At 47.1% G+C, this 21802-nt stretch overlaps 1 protein-coding gene across 1 annotated transcript; it reads right to left on the bottom strand.

Moving 5' to 3' along the window:
• Positions 1-4679: 4679 nt before the first annotated feature.
• LOC122366812 (transmembrane protease serine 6-like) lies at positions 4680-6921 on the bottom strand. The gene has a single exon (XM_043339427.1). The coding sequence runs from the start codon at positions 6859-6861 to the stop codon at positions 5122-5124; it is 1740 nt and encodes a 579-aa protein (XP_043195362.1). The 5' UTR covers positions 6862-6921; the 3' UTR covers positions 4680-5121.
• Between the last annotated feature and the right edge of the window lie 14881 nt (positions 6922-21802).

The following is a 21802-nucleotide window of genomic DNA, read 5'->3' as shown; positions in this document are numbered from 1 at the left end:
GCCCCGCGCCCCGCTGCACTATGGGTCCGATGCAGGAATTAGCACGCCAAAAATGATAACTGCCATTTAATGGCTGCTTTTACATCAGAGATGAAAGCCAGAACATCCGAAATGGATTTTGCGTGATTTCTAAACATGTAGGAACCGTGTGACATGTGATATGTGACGTGTGTACCTACAGGGTGTCCCAGAATTACCCGGACATTTATTTTCTGGCTAAAAGTACGATTGCGCTCGATTCTAATGATATACAAGCATCATGCTTTTATAAGATATCCCTTAGCTATCGAGCTTGGGGACTGTGTGCTTTTGGTGACCGGTAACGACTCGAGTCAAGTATTATCCAGAGTCAAGTAAGAGTAGTACTTTTCCGTTTTCAGCTTAAGCCACTAATAGGCAACCATGGTGAATCAACTCCCGTTTTCAACTTTGTAAACGGACTTTCGGCATGGTTTTTGCTGGAGAGCTTCAGCAGCTCATCTGCAAGCAGTTAGGATTGAGCAAAGCGCAATTATATCAGCTAACGAAGCCAGAGAGAGCAAGAGATAAACCTGATTGACAAGCTTGGGCTCGGCCAAAAAGGGCCATGCACCAGTTGTCAAACGGGTGGTTGCTTGTCATGGACAACAAACGTCACTGGACACTGATCTAGCTAAAAACTAGCTAAACGATAGATCAGGATTATCTAAAGAACATCAGTCTACTTTCCACCACTATCTTCGCAAAATTTTGGAATTTGGGCCTTGGGGTCCCTCGCCTGAAAAATATGCGAAAACTACGGGAAAAGCAGCGAAAATCACTACAATTCACCCCAAAAATATAATATATACAACCAAAAATTAAATTGAAGCACACACTTTGTGGTCTAACGAAGGTATTCTGTCATTTGAACCGCCCGAAAAAGGCGTGTGTGAACGTCAGATGACTACAACGCCCCAACAGCAGAGACGGCCAGGCACCCGTCGAAAATCAAATTGTGAGACATTTTGAGCCACCGTGCACTCATTGGGCTTGATATGATGGCCCAAAGACAACCGTTAGCACAGAGTACTACTGCGGTAATATTCTACCACTAAAAAAACTGGATGCCGTAAGCCAAATGGCCATGAACGGGTTTGTTTTGGAAACCAAATCTGTTGGAAGCCAAAGGTCCTGCCATGTTCAGACATGGAGTTTCTCCACTTCAGATGTAAAAAACGCGGCAAAAGTGGTGTAGGCAGCAATTTTTGTTTTGGGGGATAATGCCTTATGACCTGGGAACACTTTGATGTTAAGTTTATCTTATATGATCGTATTATCCTCCGGCAACAGGTCAAAGAAAACAGGCCTTCACCCAGTTTCGGGAGAGCCGTAAAACAACTGAGACCAGCAATGGCTGGCATTTTCAATCATTGTCGGCTGATCTTGTAACAAGCGCATCTATTGCATGTGCTACTTCACAGCCACCCTAGTTGACTATATAGGACAATAAAAAGAAAAAAAGCGCAATCATGTTTGCCTTATTTTATACGCTAATTAACAATGTCCGGGTAATTCTGGGACACCCTGTATATAGTAGTGCTGGACGTTTTTATGTCAACCGTTTTCAGGTTGCAGGCTCTGGCCTCTGACAGACAAAATGTCAGCTGAGTCCAATTTTGGTTTCTTGACAGAAAGCGATCTTCATTGCGATGAGCGGCTATCCATTTTTCCTTTAACTTGTTAAGCAGCTTTCCCAGTGCTCGAATGTCATCAGTCGTCAATTGAACATTCAAAATACGAGCAATGCTAGCTGAAAAATCCTCTACTTGAACCGGCCCTACATCTGGACTGGTCAAGACGGTGTCAAGAATGGCTTTGTAAGCAATACACATTGCTTATCTGCCTGTTTTGCTAGTGATGGAACGACAAGAATATACGTGCGCTCGCTACAATCAAGCTCAAACTACCCCGGCCACGTGGGTACAGTGGGCCGGGCACGCGGTCAAACCGCCTGAGGGCCAGGTCGCCAGACAAGTGCCGAAATGTCCGGAATTCGGACCGCTAACCCGAAAGAACTGCCTTTTTTTTTTTTTGCAAAGCCATCAGTTATGAGTTTCTGTCATACATTAGTCGTATCCACCAATACCCTGGTATTTTTGCCTTTGTGACCCTGCCGCAGCGCTCGCCGGTATGTCACAGCCGCAGCTAAGCGCAGTGACATCATTGGAAAAAGCTTCATAACTTGCTTCGTCGCAGGTGGACGCAGCTAAATGACCTTGTTTCTGGTCAGGCAAGTATTGGGGAGCAAGGTAATACCAAAAATACCGGGGGGCATTGGGGGGCATTTAGTATTGCTCTGTATTTGTAAGTCTCTTGAAGCATTGCACACACATCTGTGACATGGATATTTAAATTAGCTGTGACAATAAAAAAGCAATGACACAGCTCACTTTTTTTGCATTCATCACATTGTCCAAGCTTCAAATTATTAGTTTTGACCAAATATTTCCGTTTAACTATTATTTAGAACCGCCTATACTCGGATAATTCCAACATCCCTTTTCTCTCGGACGTGGACAAGGCAATGGCGTTCCACGATATGTGTCAGTTTGCGATGAAATATTGGGTACATGTGACATTTTTGGCAAAAGTTACTGCTGTGTTCGCAAAATATGGACATTTTTACGTTATTTGTGTCACATTTCAAGCCATTTTGAGAAAGTCACTTAAATCATTTTTGGCGTGCTAAATCGTGCATCGGACCCATAGTGCGCTGGGCTATTCAGCCATACGCGCCCTGCTGGGGGGGGGGGGGGGCAGAATCTGCCCCCCCCCATGTCTAACTTCCGAACCGATGGTCGTAGAAATACGGGGAAAACGTCAATCGAAAGCCCGCAAAAAGGCGGATGTTAAGAGCCGATTTTGTTTGCTTAAGTAGGTCAGAGGTCAGGTCAAGGTCAGGTGAAGGGTAAAAAATGCAAGTTTCTACAGTATCGGCCTTGCACCGTAGTTGCCGAAGAATGGACTGAGACTGATTGCCCAAAACGTGTTCTTAGGCTACTAAGACAAGATTCGTTGCATACAATGTCATGCAAAGGTCAAGGTCAAGGTCAGGTCAGGTCACCAAATACGAAATATAGAAGAGGGCATATGCGACACATGTTTTATAAGTTATTTTAATCACAGAATTCAATGGGCACAGTCAATTAGTGATATGGACCACACCTGGATGAATTTCAGATCAAGGCCAGGTCACGGTCAGGTCAAGCGAGGTCAAATTTTGAAGTTTATTGTTAAGACCTAAAAAGGTGTCTATCTGATGCCGTTTTTCACGTCGAATCGAATGGTGCCATTTTTGTTCCCGTATGAGGTCAAGAAGTTCCATATATTTCATTTTTCGAAAATTGTGTGTTTCGTGACGTCATAAAAGTTTGAATACCACCCACATTTTTGAACTGATACTTCTAAAATTTGTTTTGTAGGTGCACATAGACCACATCTCTAATATATATATATATATATATATATATATATATATATATATATATATATATATATATATATATATATATATATATATATATATATATATATATATATATATATATATATATATATATATATATATATATATATATATATATATATATAGATATATACCTGTTTTTTCGATATACCTAAACAAAATTTTGGATTTTAGGTATATTGAATTTCCCAAAAAAAAGTCAGTTTTTTAGAAAACATGGACCAAAATCAAAAAAAAATCAAAACCTAAAATAGCCATTTGACAGACAAACTAGAATTACGCATAACTTTTTTTGTTACGTCTTGATTCCTTAACCCTCGCCCGTATAGGGGGAGGGTCGAACGGACCCCCCTCGGTTTTTCGCGAATAACTCGCGTAAAAAGCGGCCGATAGCAATAAAACTTACAGTACCCTCTATAGTTGATCAATTTTACACCTACCCTGAAAATTTCATGACCCTGACCCAAATGACCTTTGAACTGTGACCTACTTTTCGAGACCATGTTTGGCCGGAATCGCGAATCGGCGTATGTCGGCTCGCATTAGCGGCGCGTTTACAGTCTCCAATCCAAGCGTCAATGCCTAAAATGGCTTGATTTTAGCAACTGCAATCATGAACTGGGCATTGCGCTAGATACATGTTTCCTGTGAAGGAAATAGCTAACACAAATTTTCGTGGTTTCAAGCGTTCAAACATCTGAAATGATGTTGGTCCCATGCATTAGGGTGGGTGTCAAGGTCACCTGAAGGTCAGGTCAGGTCATTGACCTTTGATGACCTCGGTTCACTTTTTCGAGTTTTACATGTTTCTAGGCCAGTTTTTGGAGCTGAATTCGAATTTAACAACCATATGAACGTTTACGAAACAGTTTTGGTGCCTTCGTAACATGTTGCGAAGCTGTCAGAGGCGGTTGACACCTATTACGAATACCCGGCAGGACCCCTACTGGTTGACCTGACCTGACCTGACCCGACCTGGCCTAAGTGCATGAAGACATCATCTGTGATCAAAACTAACATAATATTCGTAATCAGCACCCCGAAAAGGGATGCAGCCAGCCGCGGCTACAGCCGGCCTATGCAGACCTCTACTGGTCAGCGGTCAAACCTACCGGAGCCGATCAGGCGCGGGAGCGAGCAGCGACTCTCTAGTTCCAGAGACACTCGCTCAGTGTTTAGATACACAATAGAATATCCCATCACTGCATCTGTATTAAAGCATCACTCAAATCCAAGCGTCAATGCCTAAAATGGCTTGATTTTAGCAACTGCAATCATAAACTGGGCATTACGCTAGATACATGTTTCCTGTGAAGGAAATAGCTAACACAAATTAAAACTGTATTTTCATTCAAGCACTCATGCTAGTCTAAAATATATGGACCCTCCACCGCTCACTCAAACCCCATAATGCCTCTAATGACCCTGTAATCCATCCAGTCAAGGCCTATCGGACTGTCCCTATGGACATGTGACAGCCCCTGGGGACGGTCCCTGCGGACATGGGACGGTCCCTGCAGACATGGGACGGCCCCTGTGGACATGTGACGGCGCCTCTGGATATTGGACGGCGCCTGCAGATGTGGGACAGCCCCTGCCGACATGGGACGGCTGGCCGCTGCCTCCGGTCAGCCTCAGTTGGCGGCCGGGTCACGGCAGTACTCGCCGTCGGCGGCGCTGGTCCAAATCCAAGACAGCGCATCAGTGACCCTGGCGTACACGCCCGGGTAGTCTGGACGCGCGCAGCCAATCGACCAGGAGACGACGCCGACGAGCGAGTAGCGGTTGTTCTCCAAGCTGACGAGCGGGCCGCCCTGGTCTCCGTGACACCAGCCCTTGCCGCCTAAGCCCAGCAGGCCGGTGCAGATCATACTGGAGGTGACGGTTCTCGTCGTTCTTCTCTGGTAGGCAGACGCGCATTTGTAGTAGCTCATTATAGGGACGTTAGCCTCTTGCAGTGTGGCGGGCTTGGGGCCGCGGTGCGAGGTGGTGCCGAAGCCGGTGACGATGGCGTCGGCGCCGACAAAGTCGTTGGAGGCGGTCGGCATGCAGGCGGGCGCGATCTTGTTGTCGGCGGGGAAGGTGATGGCCGTGGCCAGCCTCAGCAGCGAGAAGTCGTTGTGGTGTGTGTCCGGATCGTAGTACGGATGCGCCTTGATCTGGGCGACGCTGAAGCGGATCTCGTTGTCGTCCTGGCCGGTGAGGTGCTTGCGCAGTAGGACCTGGATATCGCTGGCCGACACTTGGCTCGTACAGCGCGCTGTCGTCAGCACGTAGAGACTGTTGATGATGGCACCGCCGCAAAAAAGAGTGTTATAATAATGCCTCGCGAATATAGCCGCCTGCCACGGGTACTCGTTGGCCTCGGTCTCCTCACCGCCGACGATGCGCGAGGCGCGGTTGACTTGGCCGCAGGCGCAGGCGTCGGAGGGCGGCGGCGTCTCTTCGACGGTGACGGTACACTCGAAGCCGGGCCGCACCGAACTGCGGTCAGTGTGCCAGTGGATCGACATGCGGTCGACAGCAGCCACGTCGCTCGGTCTGCGGGTGCTGCAGAATCTGATGCCGTTCAGGGACAGCCAGTCGGAAAGACACATTGAGTCGTACTCGACGTCGAACTGCGAGCACGTCACCGACAGCTGGTCGCCGGCCTGGTCGGCGTACAGCTGGTAGTAGCAGTCGACGTTGTCGCCGTAGTCGCCGTCGCCGTCGGTGATGGTGTGCTCGCCGCGCGCCAGCCGGCTGGTGCCGCAGCTGAGGTGCGAGCCGGCCGGCACCACGGTCGGCTCCGCCAGCGTCACCGTGCACCGGTAGCCCGCAGTGGCGGTGCTTTTGTCGCTGAAGAAGACGATGTCGAGACGAGATCCACCCACGGCCGACGGCCCGCTGGAGCCGCAGTACTTGATGTCATTAACCCGCAGCCAGTCCTGCTCGCACGATTCGTCGCCCTCGAGCTCGAATGTCTCGCAGTTCAGCTGGAGCTCCTTACCGGTGTCGGTGGTGAACGAATAGGCGCAGTAGGCGTAGTTGTCGTAGTTGGACGGATAGTTTGGCGACTCGATAACTGCCGACGAGCCTTCGGCGATAACATGAGAGCCGCAGGACAGCGCCCCGGAGCGCGCGCTGGGAGTGTCAGAGTCGCCGAGTGGAGCCAGCGTCCTGTCCTCGGGTGCTGGTCTCTTTGTACCATCAAAGTGCGGCTCCATACCATCAAACTCCAGTGCTGTATTATCAGACATCTTACCATCAAACTCGGGCCTCTCAGCCAACGGCTTTCCCGCTTCGTACCCACCTTCCTGGTCTTGGAGTGTGCTGGGCAGCGCCAGAGCGCCGGCCAGCAGGCAGCCGAGGACCAGCAGCTGACATGTCTTCATCCTGTGACCTCGGCGAGCGGCCAGGGCTGACTGGGACGACAGCACCGCGGGACAGAGCCTATTTATACCGCCTGGGCATGTCATCGCCACCACTTCAGAATGGCGCATATAGGTGTACCTACTGTGTAAACTATCCTGGTGTCGTGTTTTGGTTATGACTGCAACAAACTGTCTACATATAGATGTGCGCTAGAAAACATGTGCAAAAAGGTCTTCGAACAGTGACTCATCACATATGTTGCCTGCCTGTAACGCAGAAACGACAAAAACCCAGCAACGCCATATGTGACCCAGAAATGTCATATGTAAGTACTAATGCATGTACATAGTTAGTATACATAGTGCTCGACCCCTTGGATAGTTTGCATAATGCATATACCGCCCTTTCCTCTTCGTTCTTTAACTTATAGGATTATTTCATTCTCTTAGCGGGTAGTGTTGCGACTTTTCAATTTGCCAGTGCTCAATGAGTCTCTCCTATGTAGATCGTTACGCCCTGCTGGGGGAGGAGCTGAACACGTACATGCGTATACCGTTTTACTCAGCTTCTGGGCCACATAGCGGCAAGTTGTAAACAGCATTCGGAAGGCAAAAAAAAAAAATAGAGGAAATTTAATTCGGCCATTTTTAGGTGAGGTCAATGGCCAAGAACCTAAAGGTTAGGAACAGTCAACTTACTAGATTTTACAATTTTGGTCAAACTTATAGCTTTTTATAAAATAAAATAAAAATCATGCAATACATAACTCTCCAGAAGCTATTTTCCTTAGGTACATGTGTCCTGTCCTCGTAATATCAGGTTGGCCCACTTAGGGTATAAAAGAAACTTTTTTGCTAAAACAGTGCATTTGCAATGAGTGCAATGCATTTTGACTGAAGTGCTGTAGGGGAAGCGGGGGGAACACCGCCACTGTGGGAAACACCGCCACCCCATCTGGCGGCGAAAGTATGAACTATAAAGTGTAAAAATCCGTTATTTCCTATTAACCGCACGAAGGTAAGCGTCTTATGATTTGTGTTCCGGTGTTTCAGTGTAATCGAAGCTCAATGTGGGCATTTAAAGAAAAATGCACATTCTCTTATAAAAATTCGATGAGTTGGGAGCACTTTTGAATGTCTTTAAGTAGAGATTCATTTTGATTTACTTGATTACATCGAAAAATAACTGATCGGCTTTGTCCAGTAAGATAGGTTTGCTTGAACCGTGTAGTACATTCTTGCCGCTGGCGATTTTTGCTTGTGATCACTTATTGGGGGAACACCGCCACCCCGTGGCGGTGTTACCCCAATTGAGGTCGCGGTGTTTCCTGTTCGTAGCGTGATAAGTGATGAAACTCCAAAGACACGCTTTATTTATGTTCGTAGATGTTCCTTAGTCGGGAATAAGCAGCTTATTTGATTTTTTACTTTATATTTTTTCATGAATCCCGACCAAGCACTTGCCAGCTGTATAAAACTGGCAAACAGCTGATGAACCTAACCTATTTAGGTGTCCATACCGATTATTTGCAAAAATTACCACTTACCGACAGGAAACTCATCGCACGCGATCTCTGAACAATTAAAAGCTTTCGTAGGGATGGGTTGGGTTAACATCAACACCGGTGGCGGGGTTACCCACACAATTTGTAGGCGGCAAATATGCAAGGTATTTTTAAAAGTCGTGATACATGAAAACCTTTTAGGAGCATGCAAAATAAGAACCTAAAACACGTGAGAAAATGTTTAAATATTGTAACCAAGACAATAACTACCAAGAGACTTCACACATATTCTCTCATTTTGGCGAAAAGCTTAGGGGGGCGGTGTTACCCCCGCTTCCCCTATCAGGCTTCTTTTACCACTTCCATGTTTCTTTCACCGAGAGGGTTCAATTTCACGCTGACATAGGTATTCAGGTCTACTAAAAGTTGATCTGTAGGTAGTCAAGGTACTGAACTCATCGGTCAATACCAGCTCGTCTTGTACCCCGTCCTTTATGTTGAAACGAGCACTTCCTGGGTATTGTCATTGCTATGACATGCCTTTATCAAAAGTTAATGTCGAAAGACTAGTCGCGTTTCCATAGGGTTTGTTGCAAGCTTATATCTCCGTCCGTGATGTTGCAAAAGATGCCAATGGTGTTTAACAATTTACAAAATGATCCCCTCTAAATATTTGAAGACCACTGCAACGAAATTATCGCCAAATTAACGAGCTAGAGCCTCGTAAAATATGCTATATAAACCGGGTTACTGTTGCTGACCTTATGACGTCAACTGGTCTCATATAGGAGACAACGGAACATTTTGTCTCTAAGGTTATCCCTCTGGCCTCCATTTCAAGCGAGTACCGTAAGTGCAATGCACATTGGGGATTTTAGAAGCTAACGCGGCTTAATTACAAACCCTTTTTAGGTGTTACCTTTTGGTGTGAATTGGACTAAAAAATTATTGAATGTTTGGCATTTTTTCTGTATTTATACAGCCAGACAAGGAAAAACGTTCAAAGTTCACCTTCATGCGTAAGATAGCTCAGAAACGACTGAGAATTTCGACTCGCCGTTTTCAGTACCTACATCTCCGGACATTAATTTCACACAACTCCTGAAAAATTAGGTCCTAGTTCATCTCAGGTCGTGAGTCAAACTGAGGTAATGTTCAGCTATTTTTGGTCGAGAGTTCACGGAGAAACATCGCAGAAAATCAGCCTATCAAATTAGGGGCTCACCAATTAAACCTTAGGAACAAAAAAAGCATGTCAAGCAACTTATTACCTATCTCGAAATTTCCCAAACATAAAAAATATTTATCTTGAGATTTTGTAATTCCAAATTTAGATTTCTGGACATATTTTTGAAATTGTGATAAATTAAAAAAAAAAAAAACAGAAGTAATGTCAAAGAACACATCACTGCCATTACATGATACCCATGCCATAAATCATCAAAATATCTCTAAAACTCCCAGAGATATAGCCATCTGAAAGACTAAAAATATACAGCCTGTTCTTATCATGTTAAACTGTTTTCAGCATTTGTGCCTAAAACAGTCTAGATCACTCAGAACTTAATACCTATCTCGACTTGTTTTTGTGAAGGAGAGACTGACCTCTCTTGTGACGTCACAGGTCACCATCCTTTCAGGTGGCTATCCATATGTCAGATGTAATATACACGTCATATTCAGAATCATTTTAGAAACCTAATTTATTTTTTGTGACCGATATCTCGTCGTTGTAAACAGAACAGATTTGACCTTGTTTGACATCCCTTATCTCTGTAACGTCACAGGTCAAAAATCGTGGTCATCGATGTCATATCTTGTGCATTTTGATGAGTTCTTTCGAATGCTGTTTGAATTTTTCCGATCTGACTATTGGTTCCGGAGATACGACGGGAGACCCTTTGCCCCCTTCCCCCCTCCCCCAACATGGCCTGGAACCTGCCACGCCTCAACGGGGTGCGGGTGAATAATTGCATGTCATCATAAAAGTAGTAACAGGGGGGCAGACCGGGGCAAGTCGCCCCGCCGAGGTAAAACGCCTCACCGATGTTTCTCGGAACTGGCCAGGTTCTGGGGAAACATCCTCTCTTCTATAAAACGTGCACTATATGATCATTATATGAGCAAACTGGAAAGAAATTGTGATAACTCTTTAGGGAGATATAGCCAAAAATTTGTTTTTGGTGTGATTTTTATGGTTTGCAGTCAGATTATGCATCATGGCGTTCTTTTATTGTCCACGTCAGGTTAATGACTTTTATGTATTTTGAACAACTAGTGTCTAACGCTTATAATAATGGGTTGGTCCGTTTTAAATTATCTCTTGCTGGAGTGCAAGGCGTTGTTCCCTGACCGAACTACGTGATGGGGTAAAACGCCAAAGTAGGTCGCGGGGCAAAAAGCCCCATGGGGCGTTTTAACTCATGTGTTGTTCCGAATACCCACTTCCTAATGTTCGGTAACTGGCGAACAGTAAGTTTCTATGCAATTTTATGTGCTTTTCTCAGCAAATTAATGGCAAAGGAAGTATTTTGTTAACATTTGCATTGCAATAATTTATTATTTGGCCTTATGAGCCAGGTGAAAAACCTGTACATACAATAGTGTCATACCTGAACACCTGACAGGATGGAAGGGGCTAACTTCAGTTCCGTGCCTCCCAAGGTCTAACGGGCCTCTCATATAAGATTTAGTCAACTAGCATGTTTAATCTGTAATCTAGAGTATGGGGCTTCTTGCCCCAGGCCGTGGGGCGTTTTGCCCTGGGGTTGGGGCAAAATGCCCCATTTGCAGTTGCTTCACAAATCACTTCCTAGCTGGGAGTTCGATCAAAAGTGAATGAATTTGACGGGTGGAATTTAAAGTAAAATGTCCAAAGAACGCATTGAGCACAAATTTGGCCTTCCAGGTGATGTGGGACAAAAGTTATGTAGCAAAATAAATTATCTGGGGCGTCTTGCCCCAGGCTACCCTACCTTTATTAGGAAGGGGCTAACAGATAGAATGTGTACCACAGCCTTATTAAGTTAGCAAAAATGTAATTTATAAAAACCGTCATGCACATATAAAAGTATTGCAATTCTAAAGAAATGTAGGAAATCAACAATGTACTCCATGATTCTTCGCTCTGCAATATATACTATTATATTCACCACTTTCTCCTGAACGATGACACAGCCATTGTTGACACAGCCTTGGGAAATGCTCCTTGAATGCGCCGGTATTGGCTTGGAAATATCTGCATGACGGCCTGGTGAGTGGTGACGCCTTGGTGACGCCCTGGTGACGCCCTGGTGACGGACTGGTGGTGCCTTGGTGACGCCCTGGTGACACCCTGGTGACGGCCTGGTGACGCCCTAATGGACGTCCGGCGCCGGCAGCGAGAACTGAATCAGCCGGCGCCGGCCACCGCGCCGCCGCTCCGGCGGGATTTTAGACTTTAGTTTAGGTACACCCCTGTAACTAGAAAAGTTGCAGACCGATTTACTGATTGCTTTCATGACAAGATGTGCAATTCAATTTTGGGGAGGTATTGAAAACTTTAACGTTAATAATGTGAATGTGAATGCTTACGGCGTGAGATAGTTAGTTGCAAAAACAGGAGGGTGGTCGAAATTCGCATCCCCTTTCCACTGCGCGTGTTAATAAGTATTTTCAGGGTCGGAGTCGCTGAAAATGCATCGAATCACTCCACAGCTCTGCTGGAGATTGCAACGCATAGCTTAAAGCTAACACTAAGACTGCAATGTGTAGCTCAAGAACAACACCAGAACTGCAACGCGTAACAGAAGGTTAACACCAAGAAAGATCCGCTCTATCTTTCGCCACTTAGGAAGAGAGAGGGGGAGAGAGAGAGGGAAAGAGAGAGAGGGAGAGAGAGAGAGAGAGAGAGAGAGAGAGAGAGAGAGAGAGAGAGAGAGAGAGAGAGAGAGAGAGAGAGAGAGAGAGAGAGAGAGAGAGAGAGAGAGAGAGAGAGAGAGAGAGAGAAGCTTTGGATAGTCAAAAGTGCTTCGTTGTGCTTTAAATGATGAAACAAGTATGGCGAAACAAATGAGAAAATGACCAGTGATCCTACCTTTAAATTGAAAAACGTTCAGGGAAGAGGTTTCATTCAGGCATAGAATGAAACGTCTTTGATTTAACTTTGGTGACACAAAACGAGATGGTCAGGTCAAGGTGTCATCAACACAGTTGGTTCTTACACAATTCAGCAACTAGCTTTGAAAAGGGTCGTTGATGAAATGCCCGTTGAAATATTTTTACCACATCTGGCAATTAGGTATGCGGAAGCGATGGCGGCTATGCTTTTGTTTTCCATCTTTCCCCCATTAGGGTTGTCAGTGTCTGCGCGTCTGTGGCAAACATGGTGCGCCGCTCGTCTCGGGTGGCCGCCGCCGCGCCGCTCGAGCCATTAATCCGCCGTTTACCTGCGGATGGTGACTGTCGGAGCATGGCGACGACCGCATCCGAGATGGACCGGCGGGTTTATGGCATGAGACCGGCTCGTCAGTAGGTACTGGGATCAGATGGGCAGTTGGATGGCATAGATCATAGGCCACGATGAGGAATGGTGAGAAGATGGATGAATTTAAAGAGTTGACGTTCTCTATGACATTAAAGGTCTGTGTTGGTTTGGGTTTGCCTTGCCTGAACTAGCCTGATTTTGATGTTCCAACGTGGGATGCAGTCAAAATGCAGATTAGAGCCATGGATGCAGTCATGGCAGATTAGAGCCAGCGTTAAAGGGACCCTCCCGGCTCCCACCTTCAAAAAAAGTCAATGAATTGGCATGGAAGTAATGTCCCTCGGTTCAGAAAGAGCGAAAACGAATATCTACCAAATTTCATCGGAAAAAATTTCACCGGTTTTCAAGATATTATGCTTCTACTTTTGTTAACTTCTTGGGATCTCCGCTGTTCCTAGTGAATTTATTTGAAAGTGCTGCACTTGTTGCGCGCAAAGCAGCATATACCACCACGTGCTACCAAACGTTTCAGTAAGAGATTTTAAATCGTTAGATCTGCGCAGACGTCACACATTCAGAGGGGGCATTCTAATGCATTAGCCCCTCAAGTGCTGCAACTTTGCAATTAGATATTTTCGATTTGAGGCATTCTAGGATCTTGTGAGTGCTCAAACCAGTAAGTGCAAGCCAGGGACCCCATTTTGGCTATCTCAACTCAAAACTAATGTTAAGGTGGGATGGTCACTTAACCCTCGCCCGCACATGCCATTTTCCCATCCTAGAACGCACATGGGGGGGGGGGGTTGCCACCCCCCCCCCGCGCCATTTCGTTCCTGTTGGAGATAGAGCTTAGCGGTAAAGACCAAAAAGATTCTTTGGGAAGAGACGAATCCAATGATACCCAGTTTTACCTTCTCAGGTCAGTCATTGACCTTCCAGGTCAGGTCAAACTAAAAAATGTTGCTGTTTTGGGTCACCGTTGGATATCAAGTGCGCTGCTTATCAAATACCGATGACGATGCTGTTTTCTGGTGCCAAGCCAGCTAGAACCTCTTTGTCACACTACCCGACCAGAATTTTGCGGCTGAGGTCATTTCAGGTCAAGTTAGGTCAAGGTCAATTATATGTGTTTGTATGTGTGTGTGTGTCTGTGTGTATACTGATGTGTGCACCAATTGTTTTTTGGGTCCATATTACATGAAATCATGATCTGAAAAGCTTTTACCAAAAATGCAGTAAAAAAAAACTTCAAAAAAAGTAAATTCAGCTTGCCTAAAACGCAATTATCTTAGATGACCTAGGTTGACCTTGACCCTGACCTTGACCCCTGTACATCGTCGAACAACATGTTCCATGATAGGTGGGAGGTAAAACTGGCAAAAAAGGCCGAAATCAGGGTTTCAAAAGCTCGCAAGGCCCATGGCAAACGCAATATGTTGAGAATTGGCCATTTGTGTCATGACATGACCTGAAAAACAAGGTCATAGGTATCTCCGAAACAAAAAATCACAGAAACTTGAAATTTTCAGTGAACATCAAGAAAGGATAGGGGAGCAGCTATACGAAAAATCAGCCTTCTAGCGCTAAAAATGTTGAGTGCAGAGCAGAAAGACTACCTGGGGGGGGGCAACCACCCCCCCCCCCCATGTGCGGGCGAGGGTTAAAAGTTGCTGTAGTACGACTAGTAGACTGGGGCTTGCATAGTCGTGCAGTGAGCGACCGTGACCAGCCCGACCGCAAAGCGATCCCAGCGACTCAGAAAAACTACACGTTGTTGTGGGGAATGGAGAGGGTACACAGTACACACAGAAAAATATTGACACCGTTAGCGGTGTAATTGCACAGTACATATCTGAGCACTTGAGGAAAGTTAATTTAGTCCCTTCCCCGCTTAAATTACTCGCGCTTCCAAATGAACACCAGGAAGAAGGTAATAGAACACTGTTAGGAGGGTTGGGTGTTTTACTACATGTAGCAAAACACCCAACCCTCCTAACAGTGTTCTATTACCTTCTTCCTGGTGTTCATTTGGAAGCGCGAGTAATTTAAGCGGGGAAGGGACTAAATTAACTTTCCTCAAGTGCTCAGATATGTACTGTGCAATTACACCGCTAACGGTGTTAATATTTTTCTGTGTGTAATGGCATCACTAACGGGCCATTTGCTCACCTACTTACCACGCATGACGGCACATATCTCACTCTATATAGAGACGTATCCCGTCCCACCCGTCGTAAGGAATGTCCACACGCCCCGCGCCGTGCCGAGATGTCGGGCGGTGGCGCCGTAACGGACTCGGTCTGAGACGGACTCGGTCCGGCGCCTCCCGCAGCGCCTGGGAGCGGCGCGCGCACGAGTCGCAGGTGCCGACGGCAGCCGAGCGCGCCAGGCGTGCCGTCGGAGACGGCCCAACAATGGACTCCGCTGGCTCCCCTCTGTCCGGCCACACCCGCGCCGCGGACTGCCGAGATTAATTAGACGTGGGAGGCGCGGTCCGGCACCGGAACGCGTATTTACAAATTGCAACCGAGCTCCGCCGTAGGGTATTTTATTTCCGCCGTAGTGTATTTCAGTTGGGGTATTTTCTACCATACATCTGCCTGAGCTTGGGGTAATTACAATTTGTCGGCGACGTTAAAAAATGATACACCTTTTTTCGCAGTATGGGTCATCGCATGTGCATATTTTTGCCTTGTTGGTTGCGCTTTTCCCTCGTCCGTATAGGGGGAGGCGTTGAGCGGACCCCATCGATTTTTCGTGAGTAACTCGCGTAAAAACCGTCCGATCGCGACGAAAGTTTCAATACCCCCGATTTTATCAATTTTACTCCTACCCTGAAAATTTCATGACCCCGACCCAAATGACCTTTGACCTGTGACCTGTATTTCTCAATTCTCGAGACCATGTTTGGCCCGAATCGCGATTCGGCGTATGTCGGCTCGCATTGGCCGCGCGTTTGCAGTCTTAACGTGGTTTCAAGCGTTGAAACATGTGATATGGTGCTGGTCCCATGCATTAGGGTGGGTGTCACATGAAGGTCAGGTCAGCTCAATGACCTTTGATGACCTCGGTTCACTTTTTCGAGTTTAACATGTTTCTAGGCTAGTTTTTGGAGCTGATTTCAAATTTAGCAACCATTTGAACATTACTGGGGGTGTAACGAAATTATCCGGACATCTTTCTTCCCGCTGTAATTAAAAAGCAAAACATTCTGGTACTTTTTATTTTGACTGAGCATGTAGCCACCTTTCATAAAAACGCAGTGGCGAATGTTTTGGAGCATTTCAGCCAATGGATTCTCCAGCACACTGGCTTTGATGCCGACCAACGCCGTCTAAACCTGTGCTTGCGGTTGGGCCGCGGTGCTTGTGGCGGGCGTCTCTTCAGTCACCTGCTGAACAAGAGCCCACAGGTTTTCGATTGAATTGGGATCGCGACTTTTTCCAAGTCATAAGCGTTAGCCCAGAATGATTGAAGGTTCTATCGGCATCACTTCCCGTTCTTTTAGGTACTTTTCAGTAGCGCGCTGCCCCGCATGAAGACAGCGTGGCTTAAATCAGGCATCAGTGCGCGTTCAGAAACCGAGCCCTCCTATACCGTCTGGTTGAGCGCCTCCGACGATTCATTGGCCAGTATGTTTCTCCGGTAATACGTGACGTTGATAGCGGTATTATGTGACACTATGTCCTATTGGAGGATCGCTAGGCAGCTGAACATGCTCCAGTTCTGGATATTGTCCGGATGTTTGACGGCGGCGAAGGCCAGCAAGTTCGAGCGGCTGGCCGCCCATACATGGCGATTTGACGGTTCAAAGGATGATACAGCTCGAACGGCTACCCATCCAACCAGACCACCTCACCATTATCATTCTTCAACCAGTGGACGTGATCTGGTGTGAGGCGAAAGGTGGTGAACTGGTTGTTTTCCAGCGTCAGTTTTTTGAAGGGCACTAGAACCAAGTTAAAGGGTGGGTAGCGGTAAACCATGATATGGGATCTCTTATTATCTGACTTGGTAAGAATTCGAGTCAATTTGCGGATTGATTGGTGCCGTTTCCTTGCCGCTACCTTGATGACTCTCCTCACCACTTGACAAAGGGCGGCTTTTGTGGTCGCGACCGGGCTGAGTCTGCCACCGAAGTCCCAGCTTATTACACCTCAGGCAGATGTGCAATTGGCTGCTGCTGATGTCCAGCTGCTGGCAGACCAGCTTCTGGCTCATGACGCCGTGGATGCCGCCATGCAATTTTACCACGAAAGGAGAGATTGTATCCCTTTCTCGCAACTGCCTTGGACGAAAACTACCATGTGAACCCGTCAGTGAATCGACTCCTACTCAGAGCAACAGTCACATGACAAGGTCAGGTCACTGCTGAGTTGAAAACCGATAGCAGAGGCACGTATTCATCCAATATTCCCACTTCTAACATCAGAAAGGATTAGGAAACTGTGCAAACAGATATGGCGATAAAATAGATGCCCGGATAATTTCGTTACACCCTGTACTGAGGTAGCTTTAGTGCCTTCGTAACATGTTACGAAGCTGTCAGAGAAAAAAATAGCGTTCTGCCCCTCCAACTTTTGCTTATTTGTAAAACTTCGTTGCTTAGCAAACCACGATGTTGTTCGCATTGAGGAGTACAATGGTACATACATGAAATGGTACATGGTACATGAAAAGGGTTGTGCAACTGTGAAATTCATGCCCTTGGTCTTGCTGGAGTCAAATGCCTATAGCTATAGCCTATAGCAGGATCAGTGAGGGTTGTAGACATGCTACATACACTGTGAATTGAAGATATTGGCACAAAGTTCATCCATAATTACTGTGCTTAACACCTTTTGTAAGAAGCAACATAAATGCCCAGATGATACAGCTCTCTGGTCAACATCACACAAATTTATTGACATACTTTGCAGGTACATATTTACATTCACAGCAAATACTTTTGATTTGATTCAATAACTAGGTGCTAGTAAGCTTGCATTTTTGTAGGTACAACAATGAACATTTATTTAATCATAAAAAACTTTCTCATGGCATTCATCACATACCTACCTTTTTACTGAACAAGTACCTATCTACCATGCAATGATTCTAAATTTTGTCCGCAATCCACCTATATCTCAACTGACACATTGAAATTGAAATATCCTAACAAAACCTAGAACTGCACAAAAGAAGAATGCAATGCTACAAGACCTCAATGAAGTTCTGAAGTTATTCTCACATGCTGGAATGTTGAAACTCTACTTTTGTCGTCCATTTCCACGTTTGATTGAGCCATCATATTGAACTGTTTTCACTTTTCGCTCTTCAGTCAGCTTTTGCACAAATCTTGAATTTTTACACATCATCTTGAACCATGCTCCAGTCTTTCCAACTAGGTACTATGGAACATCAAAGCAATTTTGTTTTGTTACAACAGCTTCAGATCATGATAGGCTTGAAGTTTGTTACACCATTTTGATTTGCCAGACAAACCTCTACAAAATGTGTATCAATTCCCAAACTAAGCAATTGATTATATCAGTATTTGCAGTTTCCACACAATATTTCATAATATTATTCGATTTTTATATCAAGAAACCCAAATAATCCACAAATTGTTATTGAAACACTCCCACTTCAAGACTTCACACTCGCAGCAATAACAATACAAGTTCAGAAGCAAATAAACATTGCGCCAGATTTCGTATGAAACGCGCCATCATCCTGAAGTTTCTACCACAGACGGTAGTTCAACTGCAGCCGTAGTGCGAAAACCCCTGCCCACCTTACCCCACGGCGGAGCTCGGTTGCAATTTGTAAATACGCCACCGGAACTCCTTCAGAGGCCATTACCACCTGATAGCTGATCAGGAGGGAGCTCGCAGCGAAGAGCTCAAATAGTGCTCCAAATGCTATCTTAAATTTGTTCTTGCACTGGTTGTTGTGCGCTTTAAAAAATCATTGATAGGTAGATACTATTATCGTATTAAATGTCATTATTTTCCCTTGACTATTATGTCCATTAGCAATCAAAAGGTTCCCGTGAACAGTTATAATGACAGTCGTTTACATATCATGTCGAAGTGAACGTTTTAATAACTATTTTCCCCGCTATTCAAAATATTTGTCGTATTGCTGCTTGTTTAGAGTTTCTCCTAAAAATAAAATCATGTGGGTGAAAAACAATTATGTAGGTATATTGCTTAGCGCCCGTACTGAATTTTGCATTTAAACTTCATGGTCATATTTCAATGATGCTGGATGCTTCTTCCTTCCATTTCAGAGTCAATTAGAGGCTCCACAGCATGATCGTCAGGATAGGACATCCGTGCCAACATCGACAGCTATCCCGACTTCAATCGGTCAAAGTCCGAGCCCTTCCGTGACTTCTCTCCCCACAACCTCTGAAACCGATCCCTCCCTCCACCCACCTGGCACCGAGTACCGTCCCGTCACTGACCCACCCGTCACCCACCCACCCGTCCCCGACCCACCCGTCACCGAGCGTGCCGTCGCCGCCGACACGCTCAGCTCCGTCGAAAGGGAAACCGATCTCGGCCGACAGCGGGGTGCGCGCGGCCGGCCGGTCACCGCGCGCTCCACCGGTGACGGGTCAGGTGAACCGTCACAGACAGTTCCGATCGGTGACACCCGCGGTCAGCCAGTCGGGGCGGATGGTGTCATTGGTTCGAGCAGAGTAGGAAATGCAGCGGCCGGCCGCGGAGGCGAGACCGGTGGAGATTGCGGTCCTAAATCAAACCCATTGTTGGAGGAACATGTGAGTGACAGAATGCGTAAACAAGGGAGTGAGATGGTCTCGAAACGAGAGCAAAACTCCGGTAAAGGCGAAGAGGATTCACAGAAAGACAAATATGAGCTTTTATTGAATTCCGTCTTATTAGAACAGGGTGCGATCAGTTCGCTTCAAGACGCTACCAATGGAGCGGAACCTGAACAAACGGTTTTCGAAGCTGACCCCCAACAAAACGTTCCAATTTTGATAAGTACGGAGCATAGTTTACTTGAAGTTGATCTTCCAGAGGCAGTCAATATAGCTGGTGTCCTACCTCAGATCGGAAAAGATCTTCGTCAAACGTTAATCCCAATCAGCGGAGGGTCACCTCGTCAGAAAACCGATACACTAGCATACGTTCGCCTCCCCAGCGAAACACAGCTAAGCAGCCACCATCCAACGTTCTCTTCTGTACTGAACGGCACCGAGGAATCTTCCAATCATCCCAAGCACGAGATGATTAGCGTGCGGAAACCTGCCGCTAACTCGATAAGTGGGCTACGAGCCGACACAGATATTACACGCCCAGTTACCGGCGCGGCGGCGGCCAGAACGGGGTCTCCGGCGGCCCCTGACCCAGTTCACAGTTCTGCCAGCACGGTGGACGCCCATGTGCGCAGCCACGCTCCATGGGGCCGCGTGCGACTGCCGGCACACTCGATCGACCGGCAGGCCGCGAATGATGTCAGGCGCGGCTCATCTCTCGCCAGCTCCGAGACCGTGAGTGGTCCGTCGACCAGTGATGACGCTTCTCATGCCAGCGAAGAGCAGCCCTGTCTCACGGGCGGCCTGACCGACTCTGTGAACGACGTGCTCCCACCGGCTGGCCCCCCTCTCGAGCGTGTCGGAAGGCCGGTCCGCTCTCAGGGAGGCAGCGTCCGGAGTGGAGTCTCAGAGCATCTGGGAAACACCGACTCCGCAAACCCAGTCTCAGACCAGATCGCGGACCGTATTCAGGCCGACAGGCTTAGGTCAGACACAGTGCCGGGCCACGCACAGCAAGGGTCGATTGATTTTGGAGAGCTGCCCAAGACCGAGGACACTGCGAACCAGACGCACAGCAAGGAGTCAACAGTTACGTTCCCAGATGGTCCACAAACTGTAGGCGCCGCCAAGAGGGAAGTGTATTACCCGGTCGATACTCCCTTCACACCCGGAAGCCATGTCCCGAATAGCCCGACGAACCGCACCCCCGACAGTCGTGAGAACGCAGCCGTCGCCGAGACCGCGGACCAGCTGCGTGAGGCCAGCACCGAGCGCATTCCCGGCCCAGCGCAGAGACGTCCAGCTGGGACACAGACGCACCACGAGCTCGACGGTGTGCGGCCGCAAACGGACCTGCCAACCGCCGCCGCCGCCACGACCACTGCCGCTGGTGGTTCTTTGGAGAAGGTGACCACAGTCGCTGATATTTCTTTAGACAAGGTGACCGCAGCACGTGCGCTTGCTGGTCCAGCTGTCGCCGCGGCTGTTGATACGACTACCTTGTGTTCAAAAGCAGAGGCTACCGACGACTCTTCGGGTGTTGTCAACGAAAACGAGGTTGGTGACAATGCATTAACCAATTATGTTGGGGAGATAACGAACCTAAATGTGTCTCATGATGGTCCACGTCGTGATCTGAACGTAACCGAATTGACAACCGGAGAACATATTTCTCAAGAGAATGCGGCGATTCAAGCACAAGAAAAGTGGCCCGAAGAGCAGCATGACCAACTTGACACTACATTAGCATGGTCTTGGGCTAACGAAACTAGCACAGAGCCTCAAGAAACTCCTCTGCCGTTGTCAGGCAAGGATTCATCCTCATTTACGACGACCACTGCGCCCCTATCCCCAAAGCAGATTCTCTCGACAGATGAAACGTTAGATACGGCACAATATGATAAAGAAGTAAAGGCACCTAAGCCGACAACGCCTGCAAAATATATCGATGAAGACCATAGATCTCATGTCACCGTCCCCGAAAGTGACGATTTTGTGGAAGCTTCGTCGCTCTCGGAGGAGCAGCTACATTCAAGAAACAGCCGACCGTCATCAAATGGCGACCAGCCGTCTTCGGGAAACGAACAGCCGTCCTCGGGAAACGACCAGCCGTCCTCGGGAAACGACCAGCCGTCCTCGGGGAGCAGCCAGCCGTCCTCGGGAGACGACCAGCCGTCCTCCCCAGACGGCCGCCCACCCTCGTTGGAAGGCCTGGAGGTGCAC

Source organism: Amphibalanus amphitrite, unplaced genomic scaffold (genome assembly GCF_019059575.1).
Source record: "Amphibalanus amphitrite isolate SeventyFive unplaced genomic scaffold, NRLGWU_Aamphi_draft 000832F_arrow, whole genome shotgun sequence".
NCBI classification, from domain to species: Eukaryota; Metazoa; Arthropoda; class Thecostraca; order Balanomorpha; family Balanidae; genus Amphibalanus; species Amphibalanus amphitrite.
The sequence above is the reverse complement of the archived record's forward strand: the minus strand, read 5'-3'. Positions and strand labels throughout refer to the sequence as shown.

Excerpts from the sequence above, each read along its gene's own strand:
- LOC122366812 (XM_043339427.1), bottom strand. The coding sequence starts at position 6,861 with ATGAAGACATGTCAGCTGCTGGTCCTCGGCTGCCTGCTGGCCGGCGCT.